The sequence below is a fragment of the Athene noctua genome, chromosome 27, assembly GCF_965140245.1.
Source record: "Athene noctua chromosome 27, bAthNoc1.hap1.1, whole genome shotgun sequence".
Classification (NCBI taxonomy): domain Eukaryota; kingdom Metazoa; phylum Chordata; class Aves; order Strigiformes; family Strigidae; genus Athene; species Athene noctua.
In genome coordinates, this window is record NC_134063.1 from 6,005,852 (window position 1) to 6,030,826 (window position 24,975).

At 43.4% G+C, this 24,975-nt stretch overlaps 1 protein-coding gene across 3 annotated transcripts in view; it reads left to right on the forward strand.

Annotated features, from left to right (window-relative positions):
- The window catches only part of ARHGEF18 (Rho/Rac guanine nucleotide exchange factor 18), a 48,654-nt gene that overhangs the window by 12,064 nt on the left and 11,615 nt on the right, over positions 1-24,975 (forward strand). For 2 of the 3 annotated variants that reach the window (XM_074927777.1, XM_074927779.1), the window contains 12 exons: positions 88-193; positions 1,331-1,505; positions 12,599-12,666; positions 14,195-14,258; positions 17,305-17,449; positions 18,275-18,387; positions 18,553-18,693; positions 19,123-19,373; positions 20,105-20,230; positions 21,494-21,611; positions 22,033-22,281; positions 23,094-23,170. In XM_074927777.1, coding sequence (XP_074783878.1) covers positions 88-193; positions 1,331-1,505; positions 12,599-12,666; positions 14,195-14,258; positions 17,305-17,449; positions 18,275-18,387; positions 18,553-18,693; positions 19,123-19,373; positions 20,105-20,230; positions 21,494-21,611; positions 22,033-22,281; positions 23,094-23,170 — 1,633 coding nt within the window. The remainder of the gene's footprint in view (positions 1-87; positions 194-1,330; positions 1,506-12,598; positions 12,667-14,194; positions 14,259-17,304; positions 17,450-18,274; positions 18,388-18,552; positions 18,694-19,122; positions 19,374-20,104; positions 20,231-21,493; positions 21,612-22,032; positions 22,282-23,093; positions 23,171-24,975) is intronic. The other variant, XM_074927778.1, reaches the window with a different exon arrangement.

The following is a 24,975-nucleotide window of genomic DNA, read 5'->3' on the forward strand; positions in this document are numbered from 1 at the left end:
CTTCAGAGGAACGTCATCAGGGATCTCCCTGAACTGTGTTTGGCCAGTTAACTTCCCCTTATTAAAATGGCTTTGCTCTTGTTTCAGAAATGAGGACAGTGGAAAAAGCGATAAAGCAGAGAAAGGCACAAAGGTGATGCGACGTCTGAGTTCCCTGCGGAGCCGCGTCACCGGCTCCTGGCAGAAGGATAAGGTGAGGGAGAGATGCTGAATTTGTGGAAGGAATTGTTGAATTCTTCAAGAAGAAAAGGGGATCTGACCCCAGTTAGTCGGATTGCTCTTGGGTGGCTGGGGCCTCTATATCGATCAGCAGAGGCACTGTGACCTCTAACAGAATGCACCGGGCAGTGACCCCAACTTTCAGCCCACCTTCAGAATCCCAGAATCATCCGGGTTGGAAAAGCCCTTGAAGCTCCTCCAGTCCAACCATGACCCTCCCCCTGACCCTTCCCAACCCCACCAGATCCCTCAGCGCTGGCTCAGCCCGACTCTTCAACCCCCCCAGGGATCCCGGGGACTCCCCCCCTGCCCTGGGCAGCCCATTGCAACGCCCAACAGCCCCTTCTGCACAGAAATCCTTCCTCAGAGCCAGCCTGACCCTGCCCTGGGCAGCTTGAGGCCATTCCCTCGGGGCCTGGCGCTGGGGCCTTGGCTCCAGAGACTCATCCCCCCTCTCTGCCCCCTCCTGGCAGGGAGTTGCAGAGGGCCAGGAGGTCTCCCCTCAGCCTCCTCTTCTCCAGACTGAACCCCCCCAGTTCCCCCAGCCGCTCCCCAGCAGACCTGTGCTCCAGACCCTGCCCCAGCTCCGTTGCCCTTCTCTGGCCACGCTCGAGTCATTCAATGGCCTTTTTGGGGTGAGGGGCCCAACACTGAATCCAGGAATTGAGGGGCGGCCTCACCAGTGCCGAGCACAGCGACAGGACCCCTTCCCTGTCCCTGCTGGCCACGTTATTGCTGAGCCTTGCTCCAGGGCACGTTCTGGCTGCTCTCATGCTCTCTTGACACGAGTTGTGCATGCCCAGAGAGAAGTGCTTCACCTGGGTGACTGCCTGGATGACCCACAGTGGCACGGAGAGCCAGCAGAGGCACAGACACGTGCTGCAGTGCCGTGTCCTGCCCTTCATCACACACAGACCTAGCCCTAGGGGACTGGGCCAAGCCTTAGGAAGGTGTTTGGGAAAATCCCTACCATCCTAAAGGTTTGGGCACAAAGGTGCCTGCTGGACTTACTGCTCACCAGCTTTCCACATGCTTGTTTTTACCAGCGGGGAAATAAAATGTGTGGGCAGTGTGAGGCCTGTAATAAAGCTGTGTTTTTCTCTCTTTCCAGGGTAAGAACAAAGAGCAGCCAAAAGAGAAAGAAAAGGAGAAAGAGACCAAGGAGCCAAAAGAGAGGTGGAAAGAGATCAATGGGCACCAGCTTGTGCCAGGGGCTTTCTCCAGTTGCACCAGCTGCTCGCTGTGTGCCAAGCCTCTTGGAAATAAAAGTGGTCTGCAGTGCCTGAGTGAGTATGGCTGTCGCTGCCTGGCCCTGACCCAGCCTGGCTGCAACCCGCTCCCCAGCCTCCTCTCGGGCTCCAGCGGCCGTTCCCCTGCTTAAATCAGCCTCATGGATTGCTTCACTTCTCTGCCTGGCTTGACTGCACCCCATCACCCTGCTTGGCCTGGCTTGGCTGTTTCTCCAGATAGTCTAAATGATCCCTAAATCCTGCCTGGCAATAGTTCATCCTCATTTTCTTTGGCCACTTGACCATTTCCTGCCCCTTTCCCCCAAGGAGGGTTCTAGGTCAACTCTTCCTTTAATATTTTTTTTTTTTCTTCACCAAGTTCTGCTTTGCCCAAGCAAATATCCCTGCTGCCTGAGTGAAGCTGGATCTTTTAGGCTGTTTTTCACAGCTGCAGTGATGTGTCAGCCCAGAATCTGCCCTATGCCCGGGCACAGGGATTTCTAGAGCATTCAAAACTTTATTAAATTGTCTCCCAGGACCTGCATGGGTGAGATTGTTGCTTTTCAGATATAAGTAGTGCACAGGAATGGCAAACAGCGTGCACGGGACTCTGTCCTCCTACTGCATTCACTGTGGCATTGCTGCATGGCTTTGGCTGATGGACAAACCCCGTCCCTCCTCTTTGGGGCAGGTACTCAGGGCACTGAAGAACATTTTAATTCCCAAGGGATTGTCTGTGGGCAGAGAAAATCTTCTGGAAATGAGAGAATTGCTCTCTTTCTCTACCCTGTATCCTCAGGCAATGCTCGCTCTCCAGTAAGGGTCTCTCAGAGGCTCTTAAGGTCAGTAAAACCTTCCTGGGGCATAAACAAACTGGCTGCCCTCAGATATGTGCTGTGAGAAGCATATTTTCCCTTCAGGGCAGCTGAAGGGAAATTGAAAAGGACCACAGGCCTGGCTATTAGTGAATATATTTCAGGTGTCACAGCAAAAAAATAGGAAGCAGGGAGCTGAATACGAGCAAGTGCTCTGTGGGTATTTAGAGAGAACCCAAATATTACGGGAGGAGGCAGAGTTATGCCTCGTCATTCCTGTCTGAGGCTCTGTTTGCAGTCCTGCCTCTGCTTTACAAAAGTATCTGAACCTGAGAGGATACAAACAGTCCTTGATCCCCAGTGCACCAAGAGCTTGGAGTCATGCTCTGTAGGGTCTTTGGTGGTGTGAGTGATTCTTCTCCAGACAACCACTATGGAGATGTGTGATCTGGAGTGCAAGGAGCTGGAGCTAGCTGTCAAAATGGGAGAATGTATCGGCCATCATAAACGTGCAGGGATTGGACATGAGTTATAGTAACTTTTACCTTGTTTCTCAGCCCTTTGGTGAGGAATCTTTGTTCCTGAGTCTTGCTAACATTCAATAGAAAAACTCTGAGGTGGCTGAGAAGCTGGTTTGTGTTTGGGGCTCTGTGGTTTTCTGGGTTTCTCAGGGATACACTGCCCAGGCTAATGTGCTCATTTTTGCGTGTTCCCTTTGTGGTGGCTTGAACTGAGGCTGAACAATACGGCAGGGTTCTGAGATGTTCACTAAAATTAACGGCCTGTCTGTTGTCAGATCTGGATTGGGACTTGTTTTGTGACAGCTGTTAGTCTGAGAGTGCCTATATTTGGATTATGCTGGGCTGAAACCTTTGTGAGCTGCTTCTGGGCGGCAGAGTTGATAGTTGATATCACTAATTCCCGTTATTGCAGCTCGGAGCACTGTGTGGTCTCCTGACAAGTCACTGATAGGGCTCTTGAAAAGCAAGCTTCGGGCCACGGTGTAGCCAGAGTGGCAAGCCTGCTTTTCAGAAGCACGAACTGCTCTGTCAGGGCTCAGGCTGAGCTGTAGCTGCTGCCAGGATCTGAGGATATTTGGCTGCTCCTCTTGTTTTCTCATCGTGAACTCACACTTCTTCACCATCTATACGCTTTGGCCCCCGGCCAGCTCTCGGTCCATCTCATGGTCAGGTGCTGCTGTTTGTGTGCTCGCCGTGGTATTTTTAACGGCAGCACCACCACGTGGTAGGAGACAAAACAGGCTCAGAGAAAGAAAAGAGAAGAAAAGATGGTTAAAGAAAGGGGTGAGCTGAAGCCAGGGGAAGGAAGGATGGAGAAATGATTAGGCAGCCTGATGTCTTTTCACTGTGCAGTAGACACGAAAAGTCTGGTGGCTTCCATGGCTGTGATGAAATAGAGGAGCGAGAGCTCTTCTTATTAGAAAAAGTTACAGCAGGAGGAATTCTGCTTTTAATTCAGAACAAGGAACCATCATTCTGCTAGAAACATGCACGGGAAGAGCATGGGTGGCCCGGCAGATGGTAACTTGTTTCCCTCTCCCGCCTGGTTCCTCCCATCTATCCTGGCACCACGCGGCACAGCGTCTCCCAGGGAAGGAGGCTGCGGTGTGTGTCAGGAGTTAGAGATGCAGGAGAGCTGCTGCAGCTCCAGTTTCAGAGCCCCACGGATGTGATGTTAGAAGCCTGGCAGGGAAGAAAAACAAAGAGGAATGGTTGCAGTCGCTGGGATCTCAACAACAGTGGCCACCCAAACTTCACTGTTACATAAACTTCGAGCTGTGAGTCTCTAGGTTTATTGTTCACCTGGAAATGGAGAAAGCTCCTTTTGAGCCTTTGCTGTCAAGGGTGGAGAAGGTTCTGTGCCTAAATTAATCCTCTCTTATAAACATGCTTCCAGAGTTTATGCAATAGGAGTTAGATGAGTCCCAGGAAAGCCCTGACAGGAGGAGAGCTCTCCAAGCAGGCTGTGCCATGGAGGCGAGCCAAGGATATGCCGTGGAATACAGATGGCAGGAGGACTGCTTCCCTCCTACCGACCGAGCTTGAGCACTGGGGTAGAGGTGGGTCTTCTACATCTTCTTTAGCTGAGAGTTACATCCCTGCTACTTCATGGAAAAGATAGAGCCCTGGCCCCCATAGGCAGGTCAGATCCACCATCCTCTTTGGAAGGAAAAGCTGCAACCAAAGCGTTTGGCAGGCTTCAGGCAAAATCCCCTTCTTTAAGAGAAGGTGCTCAGTTTAATGAATCTTCCTGAATAACGCAGGCTGTGCTGGACACCAGCCTGCCCACTTGTCCTAGGCTGCTGTAACGTGACGACAATGATAAACGGACTGGGAGTCCCACTTGGAGTAAATGATTACTGACAGGAGTCCAAATAAAACAGGCGAAACCAGAGCGACTGAGATAGGCTGTGGGTTAATGTGGTTATAAACCAATGAAGCAGGATCTAAAGCAAATGTGAAAGTGGTCTGCAGGGCTGGTTTCAGAGGAAACACTGACTGAGCAAAGAGTCTGCTGACATAGAGCTGGCTCAGCCAAACTCTACAGGTTTTAGAAAAGGAAGCTGAAGAATATACTATTCTCAGTGCTTCTCCTTTTCACTTTCTTTATATCTAGGCAATATTGCCTTCATCTGGAACATCTCCAGGGTGCTGCTCCTTGCATTCCCTGATAAGACCTCAGGATCTTGTACACTTGGCCTGACAAATGCATAAGGCTGCATGACAGTAATCTACCTGCAACTCATTCAGTCAGAAATCTTTTTGTTATTATAGAATTACACAGGATTAGGAAGTTGGTGCTATTCTCTTCTTTGCAATCCAAACCTTAGCTCTAAGCTACAGAGTCTTTCAGCTGGTTGCTGTGCCAGATTTTGCAGATTTTGTGGAGATGCCCTGAGGCCAGCCGCACAAGCACAGCACGTTCTTTCCGTGACAGCTGTAGTTGGGCAATCTGCAATGCTTTACTTTTATATTAGAGCAAAGCACAAAGTTTTAAACGTCTAAGGATTAATCTGTCACCAAGTGACAGCCAGCTGTTTACCCCCAAACCGCTTTATTTAATGATTATTTCCCTGTAGTGCTGAGAGGCCCCAATAAGCAATTGGGACCTTATTGTACTTAGTCCTGTACAGAGGCAGCACAAAAGGGAACATTTCTGAAAAGCTTACAACTATAAGATGAAGAGAAAAAGAAAATCGATTAAACAGGTTGCAGCGTGGAAACCAGAGACAATATTGGTCCCGTGGTAGTCTGGGATTTCAGCACATTTCCAGCCCAAACGGTGGCAGGTTCTTTCAGAGCAGCGTGGGAAAGCTGCGGGGTGGATTTTGAGAGGGAAGTTTGTTTTGTAACTGTGTGCGTTGCATTTTGGAGTTCAGCAGGCTGCTTGCACGTGCATGATTCAAAGTATAACAAAGACTTGTGACAGAGGTCACTATTGTCAGTCCTTAAGAGTGAACCATAGCTCAGGAGGTGAGGTTAGGTCGTGAGGTTGTCTGTGTTTCCCTCCCTGCACAGAGCACTCGAGCAGCCCAGTGCTAGTACTAACCCAAACCTTACTGATGCCAGGGAAAAGGTGGTTTCTCCAGCAGTTTAGTTCTACCAGTCAGTGCCCAGAGTGAAGGTAAACCCCCTTTGCTTTCGCTGTGTATGTGCACAGGGGTCACGAGCAAAGGCCTGGGCAGGCGCGTGCAGGAACCGTCACCCCCCAAGCCCAGCCGCCAACACTTCAGCACCCTCTGAAGGGCAAACCCCACCGGGCTTCTAATAACGAATTGTGTATTTATAGCAAGGCCTGGGCGCTGCGCAAACACACCAACTATCTCGTTAAAGCTGTCACTCGGGGTGTTACAGCCCATCCGTTAAGGGCCTCTTTGGTCTCTGCTCCCACTGCTGACGGAAGGCAGGTCCCCGGGAGCTCCCTGCCGGGGCGGGGGGGTCACAGCCGCCGCCTGGGGCTGGGGAGAGGCCGCGGCGGCTCGCAGGGACCCTCGGTAGGGAGCGGCCCGCTGGCTCCCGGCTCCGGCCGCCTCCCCCGTCCCGGGAGCGGGCTGAGGGGACAGAGCGGCCGGGGGGGGATCGCGCCCTCCCGGAGGGGACAGCCCGGGCCGGGGCCGGCCGTGCCCCCTGCGGGACCCTCCCCTCGGCCGGGCCATGGCGCGCAGGCGCGTCCCTTCGTCTCCCTTTTGCTTCCGGGCCGTGGGGGCGTTTCCTGTTGCTGTGGCGGCGGCTCCCGGGACCGGGAGTGCGACCGGCGGTTCCCCGGGGAGTCCGGTAAGAGACCGGGGTGTCAGCGCGCCCGCCGGCGCCCCGAGCCTCGGCCCCCGGCTCCCCGCCGCGCCATCCCCTCCCGCCTTAGCGAGCCCGCCCGGCCCCGGGACCCCCCTCCCCGGGGCAGCGGGAGGCCGCGGCCCGGTGACCGGCCCTGTGGCGGGGCCTCGCGGTGCGGCCGCTGAGGGGGTTTCAGCGGGGAGCCGGGGGGGGGACCTGCCCGCCGGCCGCTGCCGCCCAGCAACGTCCCGCAGCGGGCAGTTACACCCGGCCGGCCCGCGGCAGCGCGGACAGAGCCACAGCTTGGCCGGAGCAGCGGGTTGATTTTCCTTTTCTTGACAAATCCTGCAGGGTTTATAAGGCGTCCCGGCGTTAGCAGCTCAAGGCTTAATCTAGGAGACGGAGTGTAGCTTATGAAGCTCCAGTCTTTATTTTTTAGGGGCTAAAAAAGGAGCTGAAATATTACAGTGTGCGTTAGGGAGGTGACCTGATGTAGCCAGTGTGAAACTGGTTCACTTTATGCCACAGCTTGAGTCTGAGCATCCTTATGATAATGAAATCTCGCGCCTCATCTTCTTGGTTGCTTACACACGTAGTACTAGTGCTGCAGCAGTGAAGAAAGGCTGGGATGTAGATAAAAAAGACCTCAAATGTGCCGGGGGGGGTGTAAAAAAAAAAAAAAAAAAAAAGTTGAAAACTTCTTGTCCACGATCGTGATGACTGACCCATTTTTAAATATACCACAGTCCTGGCATATTCCGGAGAAGAGCGGGAGATAACATCGGTTTGTAGGCTTAGCTTGTATGTGCTGGAAGGAGCGAGGAGCAGTGATGGATTTTGGAGGAGGTGGAGGGAAACAGGGAGTGATTCAAACAAATCACTTCCTGAATGTTTCTGGTACTGTATTTGGTTTTGCTGAGATAATAAATAAGCAAAACTTGGGAATACTGTTTGAAGATTTTGTGCCGTGGCTTCGTTACTGTAGTGTCTGTGTCTTCTGTGTAAAAAAAACAGAGAAGAAATGGCTGCTTCTCAGTTCCTTCTCACTCCCCTCTTAAGAGAGAGTTTTGTAGGTGGCTTTTTTATTTGGCACTTTTAAAAAAAATTTAAAGATAATGTTATAGTTTCTCTCTGGTTAAAAAAAAATAAACCCATGAAATAGGGCTCTCAGACAGAAGCCATCAGACATTGTGTGTTGTAGTTCCACCTAATGTTTACCTATGAAATATTTTAAATACCTTTTATGATTGTCATAGTTGCTGCTTTGGTTCCCGTAGAATGGGGGAAGGGTTCGGCGTCAGAGAATTGAGCTGGTACTCATATTTCTTTTAGGATAATATGCTAATTTTACTCTGCATTGTTTAAAAACCAGAAGCATCAGTTGTTCGTTTGTTCGGTTTGGGTTTCTGTGCTTCAAGAAAACCCTGAGGCCACCAGAACTTGCAGTGCTGGGAATGACATAACCCCACCCCTCCATCTGTCTATCTGATATTTTGGCAATAAAGCCAGATACAGTGAGAAAGTAATTATAGGTTGGTTTTGGAGACAAAGAGGAATGCTTTAACCGGGAAGCTGAAACTTGATAATTTAGCATTGTTGCTGTCTCGCGTGGACAGTCTCTCTTTCAGAATGTGAAGTATCTCATCACGTTTTTGGTTTCTGCCTCTGCGTAATTAGGCGAGTTAGCAAAACAAGTAAACACCTGTCACCAAAGCCACTAGGACAAAGTTAAATCTGCCCTGAGTTCCTGAAGATACCTGACCTGGATTTACCCAATACAAAAACTTCTTCATGTTCCACTGAAACTCCTCCTCTTTCCTGAGGAGATTTATCACAAAGTCAGTCTGCTTTTTCTGGAATGCTGCAGTTGCTTTGAATGCTTCTCAGCTGTTGTGTTTTGTGTATCTATGTATAAATTCAGATTTTATACGCTGTATTAATCATTTATATGCAAGTTGTTTCCTTCGTGAGTTCAAGAGAGAGGAATTACCTTGTATGGTGCAAGGGGGGAGAGATTCTTTGATCCTTGAAGCATTGGACATTTGTAAACAAAAGTTATTAGTTTCACCAGAAAACTATTCTGTCCGTGGCTGTTTTCGGCTAGTTGGATTTAATAGATGGTGAATATATCCCTAGCATTAAAATAGTGCTTGAACTCCTTGATCATTAGAATCACTGTTAAAAGGTGTCCCTGCCTGAACTCAGCTTTTTTTTTTTTTAATATGCCATTTAAAAAACACCGAAAAACCGTATGATTAAGGGAAAAAAAAAAAAAGTCAGTAGTTCAATTTCAGATTAATCACAGCATGTTAGTTGTAGTTGTTTGCAAATGGCCTTTTAAGAGTTATTTTATTGGGCAGTACCGTTCCAGACCAAAGGTCAGGGTCATAATACTCATAATATCTGGTGAGTCATAGATTTGTTCTGGAATCCAATTCTGGAAGACATTTATAGGACATTGTCAGTGTCTGATCCACTGGAAGGTACTCCAGCTGGGGAGGAAGGGTGTTCACCTGCCCTTTTTCAGCTGGTTTCATTGCCCTCTTTGCACGCTGTGAATCAGTGTTAGGCTTTGGGGCATTGTAATGTGTTTTCCAATAAAATGCTCTTAAGTTGTAAATTGGTTTCTGTGAGCCTTTGGGAAAGCATCTCATTAATAAGGGAAGGTGTTTGGGTTTTTTTTTATTGTACCAGATGCAATTTCATTACCCCCAATCGTGAACACGATCTTTTATGATATTAATGAGCTTCTTAAATATTTCTTTGCAGGACATGGCCCCTGTTTCAGTTAGTCTATCAATGAGCAATAGGGCACTGCTGGCACTAGCCCCTGCAAAATGTTTCAGTGGCAGTGACAGTCCCTGTAGTAAGTAGATGTAGGATAATGTGATGCGCCCAGAATTCTCAGTCTTAATTCCAAAACTGTTGATTTAAGCCCAGAAGCAATCAGGGTGGGTTTGTTTAGTTTCCATGCTGCGTGTGGCGTCGATTGCTGTTGTACCTTTAGCTCTAGTGGTGGTCCTGTCCCCCTCCAGTCACCCAGATCCTCAGACCTACTGGGTGTGTTGGCAGTTTAACTGGTGTTCCGAGCACCAGCCAGAGCCACAACCCTTCTGTGTGGTCAGTGTTGGAATGCCAATCCTCTGGAGGATCTGTTTTGCCCTGCCAAATTAATCTTCCTGCAGTTCCAGTGAGTGATTGAGGGAGAAGATGGGGTAGAGGAAGGGAAGAGCCTGGGTGGCAGTCCTCTGAGTTTTTAGCTCTGTCTTTCTCAGGAATACCTTCTGTGCCTCTCCAGTTTGAGAAGAGCCAACATAACTGTCCATTCTGGCTTTGTACCTTCTCAAATCCTTGATCTGAATAAGACCAGATGCTACCAGTTATAGATGGTACATACAAAAATACTCCTTGTCAGTTTTGAGTTTACCAGTGCTCCTTTTCTTCAGCAGTCTGTCTTTTCTAAGGTTAGTTTATATATTACTTCTGTACACCTGTAACAACCCTTCATGTGCATCTCCGCTCTTAAATATCAGTCTCAATGTGTGCAGGTTCCTACCACATCTTCACTGCCCTCTGTCCTTCTTGCTTCTCTTTGCTGTTTTCTTGACCCCTGCAGTTCTCTCTTACCCTGTTCAGAGAGGCTGTGCAGAATAATAAAGAATGCAAACAGATCTTACATGCAGAAAAAGGAAATTGAATTGACTAGTATTCAAATGTTTTCTTCGCGTCCTTAATTGGAGTGTACTTGGTTCAGCACTGTCTGCAAAAGTGTATTGAACAGGGAAAGCTGGAGCATATTTTTATAAAAGTGAAGCATGCTGATAAAACAGTCTGATTCCTCTGCCAGATTTCAAAATTCTCTTCTCTTATGTGGGCAAAAATAATGCCACTTGGAAATCACTAAGTTAATTGTATTTCACATAGTCCCTTAGAGAGTCAAATCCTTGGATCCAACTGCAGTTTTCTGAGGCTTTTCTGTAGCATTTTCCTGTTTTTCTAGTATGTTCTCTCCTGTTTATAAAGAATCTTTCAGCAGCATAGGAAACTAATGCACAGCACTACTAGATGTGTCAGCTGATTAAGTGAAAAATACCCCCTGAGAGTGATATCAGCTGTTATCTTTAACAGAGCAAGTGCATGATTTCAAAACTGAAATACATTTTTACGTTAATATCCCTTTTACAGTTAGCTTAACAAGGTACCGAGGCTTTTGAAGTAGAATTGGTCCTAATAATTAGTAGGAAGATAATTCTCAAACGTAATCACTGAAGATGCATAGATGTCAGGGAATATGAATGTCTAGTTAAAGTTTAACAAAATGTTTATAGGTGGCTGTATTACACAAATGTTCATAGGTGACTGTATTACACAATTCTAGATGAATGAAGTGGATTTCAAGAGCAGATGTCGCATGAACACTTCCCTCCACCAGTGTGCCTGAAGGGAACCTGTCTGGAGGCTAAACTTGAATCCGACCCAGCTTGACATCATGGAGAATTTGTTCTGTTTCCTTTGGGGGGAGATTTTTGTCCTACACTTTGCTCCATTGTCTCAGGAGGAAAGGGGTTTCCATTCTCAGCTCCTTGTTTGTTGTTTTGGTGTGTCTTGTTAAAACAAGCTCTTCGTTTTCTGATGATAGGTGGACCTTTATCGATGCTGAAATAGCTAATGTTATTGTTATTCTCTACGTAGTTTTAGCAAGAATAATTCTGATACATTTTTATCATACGTTAGCAGAGGCACATACATTTGAAACTAGATACAGTGCCTTTTGTTCTGTTGCATGGGGTGCAGTATTAGTAGAAATAATATCACAAATAAGAGAGAATTTATGAGAGGTGATTGTGGATTTTATTTTTTTCTGTGGAGGCATTTAAATATGATTGTTTTTGTGGATTTTTTGTGTGTGTGGCAGGCGCTCACAGTGCAGTATTCTGCTTTTCCCACACTTGCATAACATGTAAGCATCCTTTGGGTCTGTGCACTCAGTCTTTCAGTCTTGTTTTTACATCTTTATTAATTTATTTATGTTTAAGGCCAAGTAAACGTTTTGCTCCTGGTCTCAGAGTTTTACTGTAATTATGGAAAACATTTATAAGCGAGCATTTCTCTACGCTAGCCAGGAACATTAAAGCAGATCACCAGTCTTGGCGCCAGGCGTGGGTGATAGTTCTGTTTGGGTGAACAGACCTTAAATAGTTTGTCCTCTGTGCTTTAAACATAAACAGGCTTTTCCCTAGCAGATAGGGTGTTCATCTTCCCAGTGTTGTTCTATTTCTCTTTTAAACAGGCATGCCTGAAATACATGGGAAGAAACAAATCTTGGTTTCCTTTACTAAGTTGCTGGTGTCCTGCTTCTGCTTTTGATAAAGGAACTGATTTTGTAGATGGGTAGAAAGACTGTAGAAAATATTTGACGCTATAGTTGTCATCCTGTTTTCTCAAGCGGTAATTATTATAAGGAAAAAAAGTGGTTGGATTTTACTATCCTATTAATTTTTATGCCTTTTGAGTGAGAGAGGGCTGCTGCAGTTCCTTTATCTGGAAACGGTTCCTTTGTGAAGGTGGGAAAGTGGTGATGCTCTGCTGGTGGGTAACGCTGATGCTACTGTGATGTGATTTGAACTTTCTGTAGTTCCTTCAGCCCCTTCTAATACTCTCTGCAGAAAGGCAGCTGTTCCTCTGGAGCCAAATGAATTGCTGCTGCCTTGAATGGTATCAGTCATGAATTGTGAGGCATGGAAATAACCTTTGCAAATATGAGGAAAGCAGCGCTGTGGTTGAGCAGGGATTAGGCAGAACACTGTTGGTGCATTCAGTAGTGTCTCTTTGTGCTTGCATGTGTGAATTGCGTTATCAATGATTCTGAGTCTTAAAACGCTTGAGTATTTGGTGTAGAATCAAGACCAGAACGTGCACAACAAGGATGCTCGCTGAAACACCTGAGTTTACTCTGTATCTCTTCCAAAATTAATGTGTCACTCTTTCTTTCCTTAGATAGTCCCAAGAATAATTTAAGATAAATTTTTGGTGTGTGTTTCAGATTGTGCAGTGAATGTCCATAAGAACTGTAAGGGTTTACTGGCTGAATGCAGCAGCATCAGACCCAAGGTGGGTTTTAAAATTTGTTCTTCTTCTATAACAACAGTGCTTGACATAGTAAATTTAATTTAGTGCGAGTGTTTTGATTTCCATCAGTACAGAATCTTGCCCTACATCTTCAAGACATCGAATAGTTATTAACTTGCCATTATAGTAATTTATGACAATATATGTAGGGAAAAGAAAGTGAAATGTTTTATTGCTGTACTGAAAATGACTTACCGCTGCTTGTGTGTGTCAGAACTGTGACTAACCCTTATAAAAATGCTCAAACCTATCACTTTTTTGGGGAATGTAATTGAATTATATGGTACCTCTGAATTTTATGCCCCTGTATTTTAATAGGTTGTGCCATCTTAAAGCCGATGGAAGTGTGAGAGAGCTGGAGGGGAATTTGGTTATAACAGTTGCATATTATTTATAAGCTGAGCAATGCAGAATAAGTTCTTTCATTTTTGAACTGTGATGAACTGTATATCTTGCTAAGCTATTCATTTTTTATCTGTGCCGTCATGGTGGCTGCAATTTCATCTAAGGTCACAGGTTGGTTTCAGATAGCTGTCGGGTTTTTTTCTTCTGGTATTGGTTTTGGAAATCATTTCCTCCTCCTTATAACTAATTATACTTGAGGGAGTTTTAGTTTCTGTTAACCTGCAAGTGTTGATGATTCCAGAGACTGATAGCAGATGAGGGACTACTGTGAGGGGGAAAAGAGAGAGCAGAACAGCTCAAAGCCGGGCGATTAGAGGTTAGGGGAAGTGCTCTCAGCCATTGGTGATTTAGAATGTAACTCTTTTGAGGGCAGAAATGTTCTTGTGGGGTTTTTGATACGTACTTTTAAACTTCTTCTTTTAAACCAAAATGTTCGCTTGCTCTGATAGTTTCATTTCCATTCTTTACCATCTCCCAAACTTTTGTGGTTGAATCAGCGCTGACAAACCTCTCCTGAGGAGAGCAAAGAGGGAGCAGTGGCACAAAATGGTATGAGGAGTGAAGTCAGAAATGAGATCCTCCAAGTGAAGCAAGACTCCCCAAAAGCCAGACTATATTACTTATTTAAATTTCTTTGCACCTTCCATAAAGTCTATCTCAATGAATTGTAAGTGTTGTAAGAACGCAAAAGTTGTACAGGTTACCAAAGATGCAATTTTAAATAGGCAGTCTAATTTTTTTGTTGGCTGGCTGGGTTGGTTTAGTTAGTTATTGATGTGAACTAAATGGTAACAAACAAGTGTCTACTTAAAGGGTTTGCTTTCATTTAATAAATTATTTATTATCATAGCTTTAATTCAGCTGTAACTTCAGTTTTGGTTCTATTTCAGTCTGATTTATGCCTGACAGGATTTTTATACAGAGTGTTGATGTCTATATGCCATTCTGGAATGTGAAAAAATCAAAATCGTTACTATGTGAAATCTTTTATATATTCGGTGTGCAGCTTCACTTACAGTTAGTGCTGTATGGTAGGAGAAACATGATTCATTTTGAACTGAAAGTCTGGTCTGTGTGTGTAAGAATATTGTATTTTTTCCTATAGCAGAAAGATTTGCAGCACAGACCTTCTGGATCTCCACAAAGTTCGCCCCAGTGCATTTCCCCAGGTTTGTACTAAAGAATGATTTCTGTGCTCAAGGCTTATCTGTTCAATTGTATTTTTTTCTTTAATATGTTTTAAAGGCTATACACAGTGTGTTATTGAAGTATAGAAAAGGTCTCTTTTAATAAGATGGCTTCATTTTTTTTTCTATTGGGAATGGCTTAGAGGCTCCTAGCAATCTCCTGTGTGTTTTTATCTTTTTATCTTTTTATTTTTCTTTATACCTTCTTGCTGTGTAACCTCAAAATATCATGGTGAAAAGGGATCAATAAGCTAGTTTTTCATTGATTGTCTATTCTCTGGCCTCTGAAAAGACTAGAACTGTGAACTTTGTTTTACATCAGATTTTCATAATTGTCTATTTAAAACTTGCCTGCAGCTAGTGGTTGCTAGAAATCTCTAAGACAAGCTAGCACTAATGGTCTGAACATAAATCTTTTTTTGCCACAAAGTGGGAAAAGGGATCTGGGAGAAAATAACAAGAAGAAAGAGGAGCTCTATTGCAGCATAGGCTTTGAAATAACCTTTTGCTGCTGGAAAAAGACCATCACGGCCACAGGTGTATAATTTAAATGGCATTTTAATTTGTAGATGTTACAAGGTCTGCATTAACAGAACAGGCTTCTTGGCTCTCAGGTGGCTGATGGTAACTAGAGCAGAATTATCTCCTGCCTTGCAGTTGCTTTGGCTGTAAGAAACGCAGCTGACAGGAATGTCCAAGTATTCTATGTGTATTTCCTATGTTCTTGTATTGTTTGACTTGCATTGCAAGGTGTATTTCTTTATGAAACAGTTCTTACCAAGAGGTAGCGCAAAAGGAATAATTGTTTTAAGAAGATAAGTGGCTGTTTGCGTTATCGAGAATGGTTTTGTGCGTTTAGGGGAAAGTGCAGAGGCTAAAATAGGAAACAATAAGGGATAATGAAAATAGGAAAAGTTGGCTGTAGGGCTCGTCGTTGAAACAGCTCTGTGGTATACAGTCTGGTCTGGTGTGATAGGTTAACAACGATCGATAGGGACTCTCAGCAGTGTGCAGGCAGTGCTAATTGAACTCAGAAAATGGCTTTTTGTTGGTGCAGACTCTGCTAGGCAGCCGGGACTGATTTTTCCATAGTCAAAAGCAGAAGCTGAAAGTTAAAGGAGCAGCTAATAGCATGGGCACTGGTTGTCTTTACCCACAGTATGACACCGCAGGCTGCAGTGCCCAGCAGAAAAAGCCAAGGGTATTGTATCAGTGTCAGAGACGTTTTAAGAAAGGTATAAACAGGGGTGTTCGCGTCCCCTCCGTCCCTCTCCCCACGTTCTGCCTCTGGAGATTTTTTGATTTGGCCTAACGTTGTGAACCAGAACTTTATGTTCTTGACTTGTAGAGTACGAAGAACTTCATGACAGATGATTTCAATACTTCTCCCAATGGAAACGGGAGGACATTTATTATTAAACCTTTAAGAAATCCACCTTTACAAATCTTGCTAATATCTAATTAGTCTCCTCCTCTGGACCAGTGGGCTTGGAGCTCATCACTTGGTGATGATGGAAGAGGACTCAGTTTACCCAGTTTGTTGTAGACTGAGAATGTGCTCCCTGTGTAGCCAGGAGATTTCAAACCCAAACAAGTTTTGGGAAAGGTATTTCCAGCAGGAAAAGATGTGGTGATATAATTTCTGTTAAATGTCATTGATGAAACCTCCCCTGCAGCCCTAATGTGATTCTAGTCAACTGTTTCAAGGAAGATGAAACGAGAGACAAGCAGATGTCTAAAGTATGGGATACTGAGAAATGTGGAAAAACCTGTTTCATCAGAAGAAACATGAATCCCTTGATTTAGCTGTTTGGTTGAGCAAGGCAGAAGTGGAGGGAGAGACAATTGTTAGTGGAGGTACGGACTGAGAAAGGGGAACTTTTGGGGATGGGTAGACACCAGTGCCTTTACAAGAAAAGTTGTAAATTAGCAATGAATAAACCTTGGCTGGGAACTGGAGACCCTCTTGAACTGCTGCAACAGCCTGGTCCTGAAGCAGCCTCCCAGACACTGTGCTGGACGAGGAGGTTGGTCTGGGTGGAAGACAAAGCTTTCTTGCAGTGGAGGGTCCTGGGTTCAAGGATCCGTGAGATCTAGTCCACTCCTGTGTCCTTAAAAGCACTTTGAAAAAAGGGCAGCTGCAGACCTTGTCAGTGACAAGTTTTAAAGATCGTCTGGCTGATTCTTCATCTTTGACTTCCCTGAAGTTCCTTTTTTAAAAGGAATTATTTTGTCTCCCGTTCCTTATCATTCATTACAGACATTAGTGCTAAATAATTGTATCCATTTTTTATAAGTCTATTACAGGCTTCCACGTATTGTGTAATAGCGATTAAAGTTTTAAATATCTTTCCAGTTCACAGTCTGTCTAGATTTAAAAAGCATTTAAAAGCTGCTGTATTAAATTTAGCTCTGGTATCTATTATGTTCAGTGTGTGTGCATGCAGGTATAAATCACTGTGTAGCAATAAGCATTGCAAAGAACTTGTGGTTTTTATGTGATCTCAGATTTTTCTTGTTTGCCATGAAATGTTCTGTGCCCTTATACGGTAGAGTGTGAATAATTGTGTGTAGGTTCTGGTGTTTTACTCAAGGAGAAGATACTTTGCAATTTCCACACTAAATGGGCACAGTAGGGACCAATTTCCTGCACTTCAGACCTGCTGATTTAGCCAATACAGTAAGTTAAGTGGCAGCTTTACATTTCTAGAAGGATCACAGGTAGTATAAAAACAGTGCATCTCTGGGGCCACTTTACTGTGCCAAGTCTGAGGGCAGCCAGTAGTGAGCATGGGGAATACAAATTCAAAAAGCAGCGGCAGAAGCAATACAATTCCAGCTCATCCTGAGCTGTCTTTTTGTGGTTCCTTTTCAAGAAAATGGAATGAGAATGTTTTTTTGGACAATGAGCTCTTGACATCCAAGATCCTGTCTGTTCTCCGTCCTCATTCAGAGAGAGGTTTGAGAGCAGGCGACCTGCAGTGTACGCCTCATTTTCTGAGTACCAATTCAATTTTTGCCTCTCTAGCCGCTTCTTTGAAGGAGCAACCCCAAAGTCTTCTCCTGGGACCGGATGGCACCCCAGTACTATCACGGAATCTCGGTATGACTATCGCCCAAAGAGGAAAATCTCAGTCTTCATTGAATACTCCTGGAGCTGTTAATAAATTTGGGTAAGCAAATTGCTTCTCTTCTAATTCACTAGCTTCTGCTGCCACACCCACCCCCCCCTCCCCTATGTGGAAAGAAAAACAATTACAGAACTAAAGCAAGAAATAATGACATTCGTTTTCAAGCTCAAAAGAGATTTATTGAGCTTTTAATGCTGAAATTAATTTCCCTGCACAGTAAGCTTTTCTCTTTTTTTGGTTTAAATCACCTTGCCTTTAGTCCCTCTATACTATGTCACAAAAGATATCCTATAAAAAAGGGCAGGACTGGAGTATCTCTGTCTAGGTTATGGTTTTTGTGGGTATATTTGTCTTCAGACTTGTTGAAATTCAGTAATCTGAGTTCAGCTATTCTAGGTTGTGCTAGTTCTGACTAGTGTAGGAGACAGCAGTGTTTTAAATTGCAGGATACCTTGATTAAAATAGTAGACAAATTCAAAGCTCTCTGCTGTTTGAAGTAGTTGTTTACTTTTTATGTGCTACGGTTATGCTTCCTTCTCAGTGAAAGTGCCCTTTGTACTCTGAACCGGCTGTGGCTTGTCACCAGGCGATGTCTTTTTTTAAAATGTCATACCAGAAGTTGCATACTTGCTCATGCTGCTCTAATTAAAACTGTAATATTTCAGTGATGGAGTTGCTAAATTGGTTTGACTGTTTTAAAGTTGGAGTGCAAGGACAGCTTTTATATATTTATTTTAATTGCACTAGAGTTTAGGAAAGATGCTTGTTCAAGTAGTTGGATTTTTATTTTTTTTTTTTTTGTCAAGCAACTTAAAAAATGTTAATGTTCTGGTTTGGTCCCTTGGTCTAATTTCTTTGACCATTTAGACTAATTTCAGGAGACATGGATGAAGGGGATTCAGGCTTTATAAAATTTAAGCAGACTTCAGATGACGTTGTCGTGCTTGCACCTTCAACAGCAGACTCCATTTTTCTGGAAGGTATGGAATTTCTATGCTTTTCAGGATTTTTATGCAATTTCTTACAGTCTTAAAGCAGCACTGAGATGTTTTTACTGTTGTTGTTGTTGTTGTTAATTATGGTAATGAGGGATATGGTGGGAAACAATTTAATAATAATTGAAATTGAATGTGCTTTTGGTCTAGATGCATATTGTGTATCCCTCCGAAGTGAAATAGAAACAGATGCTCATGAGTTTGAGGCAGAGTCTTGGAGTGTTGCAGTGGAACAGTCTTATGCAAAAAGACAAAAGAAAGACGTTATAAAAAGGCAAGATGTCATTTATGGTAAGAATATTTTTTGTTCTTCTCTTTCACAGTGTCACTGTTTTGAAACAAAGCAGAAATTTTTTTTTGGCTCCCATTTTTACTCGTGCTTGAAAACTAAAATTAAGTGACGAATGTCAAGTCTGTTACCTCTCTTTGTGTGCCTAAGTCCTCCTATTAATGATTTTAAGCAACCTATAGTTTTCAGTATGCCTGTGTTAGCAGCAAAACCCAGCTATACAATTAGGGAATAGCTCAACTGCAACTAGGAGATGTCGTTAAATAAGTAGGGTCAGTCACTGTTTGGTTGAGAGAGAAACAGGGCAAATTTAGGAGCTTCACATCAGTGATGCAAAGATCGTGGTGAAGAAGGTGGCTTTCGGAGCCTGCTCTTTTATATCTCACTAGTCATATAAATGACTTTTTTTTTTTTAATTTCCTCTTGCTCAGAACTAATGCAGACTGAAATGCACCATGTTAGGACACTGAAAATAATGCTGAAGGTATACTCCAAAGCCATGAGAGAGGAACTGCAGTTCCCAAATGCAGTCATCAACAAGCTTTTCCCCTGTGTGGATGAGCTGCTGGTGGTACACGGGCAATTTCTGCTCCAATTAAAGGAGCGACGAAAGGAATCCTTGGAAGAAGGCAGTGACCGAAATTACATAATCCAGAACATTGGAGACCTCTTGGTAAAACAGGTGTGAATTAAATTCTACCAATTTTGTTGACATTGTTAAGTTTCTAAAAAGCTAACAGTAAGGTTAAAATTATGTTACATAAAAATTGATTTAATACTGGGTTTAAGATTTATCTTTCCAGTGTGATGTGTGAGCATGACTCCCAGGAACATATCTGGTCATGAATAGTATGAAATGTTCATTAAATGTTCTTTGGACATGTGTGTACGTATGTTGTAGGATATGCCACTGCAGATGGTTTGGTTCTACTTCTTCTCTGTTCCAGAAGTATCACATACCTGGTATCCATCCCAGACAAGGCTCTCCTGCATTTAATGCTGAGCTTCTTGGTTCCGACCTTCTAAAAATGCAGTAAAGAGCCTTTGAACTCATTACAGCTTTAGCACCTCTATTGGTATGGAGTGGATGCAACGATTGCTTTCATATATCGTGACCATTTTTTGCCCTTCACCTTTTACAAGTCCTCAGGTTTTTTAAGTGCAGAGGCCCAGAGATCCTTTAAAAAATTCTCATAATGATAACTATCATTTAATATTTGGTTATCTTGTGGTATTCCAAGCTCTCAGATGTCACACTGTGTAAATCTCTCATTTGTGGTACAGAAGAAAATGAAATATTGAAGAAATGTCTCAGAAATCAGTTACCATAAAACCATGTTAAACCTGGGTCTTACAGTGGAGATAGGTTTACTCTTAACAATTCATGTCTTTCATTCTTCTATTTCCAATTAGTTTTCAGGTGAAAATGGAGAGAGAATGAAAGAAAAATACGGTGTGTTCTGTTGTGGACACAATGAAGCTGTTTCTCACTATAAAGACCTGCTCCAAAGCAATAAGAAGTTCCAGAATTTAGTAAAGGTAAACAACAACCAGAAGCCTCCTGTTCTGACTGTGCAAAATATACTGAACTACTTTAGGTTTTATTTTGTACTTGAAGATCTCTTAAATTTGAATGAGCAGGGTTAGAGGCGTATTCTCGTTATTTGATGGACTGTTAGCTTCTTGCGTTTTAGATGTTTTGATCATTTGGACACGGAGCCACAATTAGCAGGGGTTAAATTTGAGGCAGGATCTTGAGAGCACATAGAACTGGGGAACAGAATATTTGTTTTATTCATAGCTCTATCACTGACTTCCCTGCTATATCACCATCTCTGTAAATTGGCTTGATAATAAATTATAAATCAATGATAAATGCTGTTGATGAACCACTATAGGAAAGGCAGGTACTCTTAGTCAAGTTTTGTCCATTACATCATCTTTCCAAAACTAGAAGATTGGCTCCAGGGTGGTTTGTTTATCTGCTGTACACTGTGATGTGCAATTAATAGGAAGGGCTGAAGGGAGGCAGCCAGAGTGGAAGCTGTAACCTGAATCCCCGATGGCATTGCACAGTCCTAAGTATTCTCATTTTCCAGTCATCAGTAAGTGATACTGTGTGAACTTTCCAACACAGCTCTATACTTACAGCTCTTCTCGGCAAAATGTCTTTAAAAGTGCGAACCCTTTACTTTCAAGGAACTAAATAAGTGACCAGAGTTTGAAAATATATAACCCCAGTCCTTGGAAAGAAGGATCTTGGTGCTGTATTCTGCTGCCAGGATTGTGCTGTACCAGCAGTCAGACCAACCAAGTGGGATTCCCATGCTGTAAAGTCTTCCCTTCCTAAACAGAAATGTAGATGGGCTTACTGGTGAACATAGAGTAGTAAAATAAACACTTAGTTTATTTGTTATTGACCCAATTTGTCTGTTAGGTGGTTGAGTCTGGTTTTAAAAACATCATACTTTTCTATGTATTTAAGGACTGGTCCTATTGTAAAAGGCAATCGGTTAGCAAATAAGCAGACAAACAATTCAGATTTGGAACTTTCTCTGCTTGGCTCCAGATTTAGTTAACGGTAGTTGAAAGTAATACCTAAAATATTTTCCAGTAATAAAAGCAATTTTTCCAATGTTACCAGGAGTTTTTCTTTTTTACTAAAAGACTGCGGCTAATTTAGTGGTGCTGTCCCTAACTGTAGAAAAATGTTTTGAGACAGAAAAATGTGTGAATGGGGAGGCGAGGGAGTTGAAGGACACGGTGTGCAATGGACGCGATGGGTCTCTCTTTGTTTTCTAGAAAATTGGCAGCTGTTCCCTTGTGAGGAGACTTGGTGTTCAGGAGTGTATCCTCCTGGTCACACAGCGCATCACCAAATACCCAGTCTTGGTGGAACGCATAACTCAGAATACAGAAGGTGGGTGGTTTAACCTTTCCTGGAGGCCTCGCGGTTGGCTGCTGATCCTTTTTCTCCTGTGTTTTGCATGTTCTTTCTTCAGACAAGGAGGGGCAGGCTGGTACTGCCTTACACCTGCTTTCTTGCTTCTTCATTAGCTGAAGATGCCGTTCTAGATGCAGATCCAGATCAGCCTCACCTCATCAGAGGGTCGAGAGCAGCCTTCAGTTTCGAGTCTGCAACCACAAAGCCATAATAGTTAAGCATGTCAGTTCATAGAGATTTAGAGCTTGGGGATATTTTATTTTATTTTTAAAATAAAGCTCTTGAGAAATACTGTTACATGTTCAGTATTGAACCTTCATGTTAAAATATGTTTGGATGGCTCCTATCTTCTATTCCAGAGTTGAAACTGTGACTGACTGCTACTCTTTTCTCTTAGCCGGAACTAGAGATTATGAAGACCTGACCCAGGCCCTTAGTTTAATTAAGGACACCATCACTCATGTAGATGCCATGGTAAATGAGTATGAGAAGGGACAGCGCCTTAAAGAGATTATGCATAAAATGGAGCTAAAATCATCTGGGAAATGCAAGAATGGACTTTTCTTCCGGAAAGATGACATGGGACAGAGGCGGCTTCTGCTGGATGGGATGCTCTACTGGAAAGCTGCATCAGGGCGACTCAAAGGTAAAAGTACAACTAGGAGCAAGATTTATTTATCTTTTTTTTTAGTAACTGTTTATTACTGATCGATTGAGTATAAAATAAGATGACAATAACCTACTTGTTTAATAGGATATTGGAGGAAATAGCACTTGTTCTATTCTTGGCTTGTCCAATAAGCATCTCTGTAATGGTGCATGATAAGTTCCTTATGCTGTTTGCTTATTATCTGTCTGATCTGCTTTCCAGTTCAAGAGGGAGGTCTTTAGATAGATGACAAAGCTTTGAGTCATACTGACTTAGTCTCCTGTGGAAAGGCATTATCTTGTGTGAGCTCAGGTTCACACTTTAAAAGATCATGTCATGTTAACCCCATGACACCTTCATTCTGCATAATGTCTGTTTTGCCAGAAAATCAAAACTGTCCATTAGTGAATTTTTCAACAGCTTCATTGCTCAGGTGTTCAGAGAAGCTTCAGTGCCCCATGAAATGCAGCCAGGAGTAGGTGGTACTGTGAATGGCTGCGGTTCCAGAAGAATCTGCTGTTGAGGGAGACGTGTTCCCCCCTGAGTGTTTGAGTTGAAGTGTGGGATGCCTGTGGAGGAGTTTTCAAGTTTCAAATCAGCTCTGTTTGTATTGTGCTGGTTCTGCATGACTGCAAGCTGTCTGTGGACAACCCAAATGGAAGGCAGTAGCAGACCCAGTATTGCAAATGTTGACATGCTATTCCCTGACCCGCAGGAAATTTAAGTCAAGTGATTTTTTTTTCAGTCTGGACCATTTTTTTCGGCTTTAATTTTTTTTTTTTTTTTCTCCTTGTCTGTTGCTACTGTAGATATCCTGGCAGTCCTGTTAACTGATGTGCTGTTGCTCTTACAAGAAAAGGACCAAAAATACACATTTGCATCAGTGGTAGGTATTCTTCTCCTTTTTCAATACATTCACTTAGAGTATTTCTGAAAGTGACAGTAACAACAGAAGAAATACACTTAGAGATGTTAGATACTTGTTATGGTAGGTTCAGAAGGAAAATGAAGTTAATAAACCTTTAATAGCTAATAAGCTATTAGAGTCACGCTTTCTGAAGCAGTTCTGGTACTTGTTGAATGCCTCCCCCTGTCTCTAAGTGCAGAATAGTGTTCCTGTGCATCAGCCAGCTGAGCTGCCACATCTGTGGTATTCTGGGGCCTTGACTTTGTTCTGATGTTCACTATTTCTTTTCTTGTGCTGTGGCTTTCCCTTTCACTGAACTTTCTTAGGCTGTTGTTTTATACAAGTCGTAGATGTTAAACATGCTAAAACTGTGCTTGGAAAGGCACTCACAGGTAAGGTCTGCTGCTGTCTGTTAATGGACAGGGAAAGAATCTTCCATTTCAGTTGGGGACGTGGTAATCAGGTTCACAGGAGTCTTTACTGGGGGCAGAGAACTTTCCTGAAGTAAATGTAATAAGCCCTAAATGCAAATGTAATTACTGCAGCACTCTAGAACACTCAGTGGGTTTGCTTGCTTTTCTAGGGCATATCCACAGGTGTCCTCAGAGCAGTTAGTTGTGTACATTTTGTCCTAATCTAGCTCAGTTATGGCTGTAAGAGAACCCATAACAGCGAAACTATTTTATGTAATTATTTTCTTGGGTGTATTTTTTTTTTTCAAGACATTAACATTAGAGCTGAATTCTAATGGCAAAAGCTATTTTGGTGACCTCAGGGCTGTAAAAGCAACTGCTTTTCAAATTACCCTTCCTCTAATGCACAGAATGGGGATACTTTCACAAATCAGGATGGTTGGAAGTTGTTTCCTCTTGAACAGCATTAGGTGAATCTTTGAACATTATTTTATGACGTTGACTCTGATAGGCTAATCCTGCTCTGTTTTCCAAAAAACGCATCTGAGCTATGAGCAGAAGAGCAAATTCACAGAGGGGAAAACCATAACTGTGTGTGTACAGTGTCTCGGCTGTTGTGGCAGTTTTCCATATGACTGCCGTTGCTTTGAGAGAAGTGTGAGTAGCTTACATCGAGGCTAAAGCACTGTTCCCAAGAAATAAGAGCATGCATGTGTGTTCTTAGTCAGTAGAGCTGTTCCACTGCCAGGTGGAATGTATAAACCCTGGTTTGTGTGTCCCCTCGTAACTTTTCTGTGAGCACATGCCATACAGTTGCTTATGACAGTCCCTAAAAGCTGATCTCTTGGGTTTTATCCCTCCAGTAACATGCTCTACAGTTGTAGATTTACCAATTTTTTGCATCTTTGTGGGTATACAGTTTATTTGAAATGTAGATATATCACTCTCCATACATAAATCAAGCAACAGGAGCAAATGGATCTTCTCGGTGATTTTGTTTTTCCAGTGACCTCTGTCGATGGCTTGAATTGCAGTACAGTGGCTCAGAGCAGTTGGCAAAACCTGACGTTCCTGATTTTTGTTTCACGGCTCGGTTTTCTTATCATCGCTAGATTATGTTGTGAGGGTACAACAGTTAAAAAGAGCTTTTTTTTTTTTCTGGGGAGGATCTTTCTAGGTCGCATGTATTGGACCTATGCTGTGTGAAGCATAGATAGGTTTTTAGTAACTAATATCCCTCCTGTAAATTTATTTTCAGTGCAAAGATTTACAGCTAATCCAGTTAATCCTTAGTTAGACAATACTATCTGTCACCTTGTTTTATTATTCACAGGGCCTGATGGCACGCTGTAACACCTCTCGGTCACATTT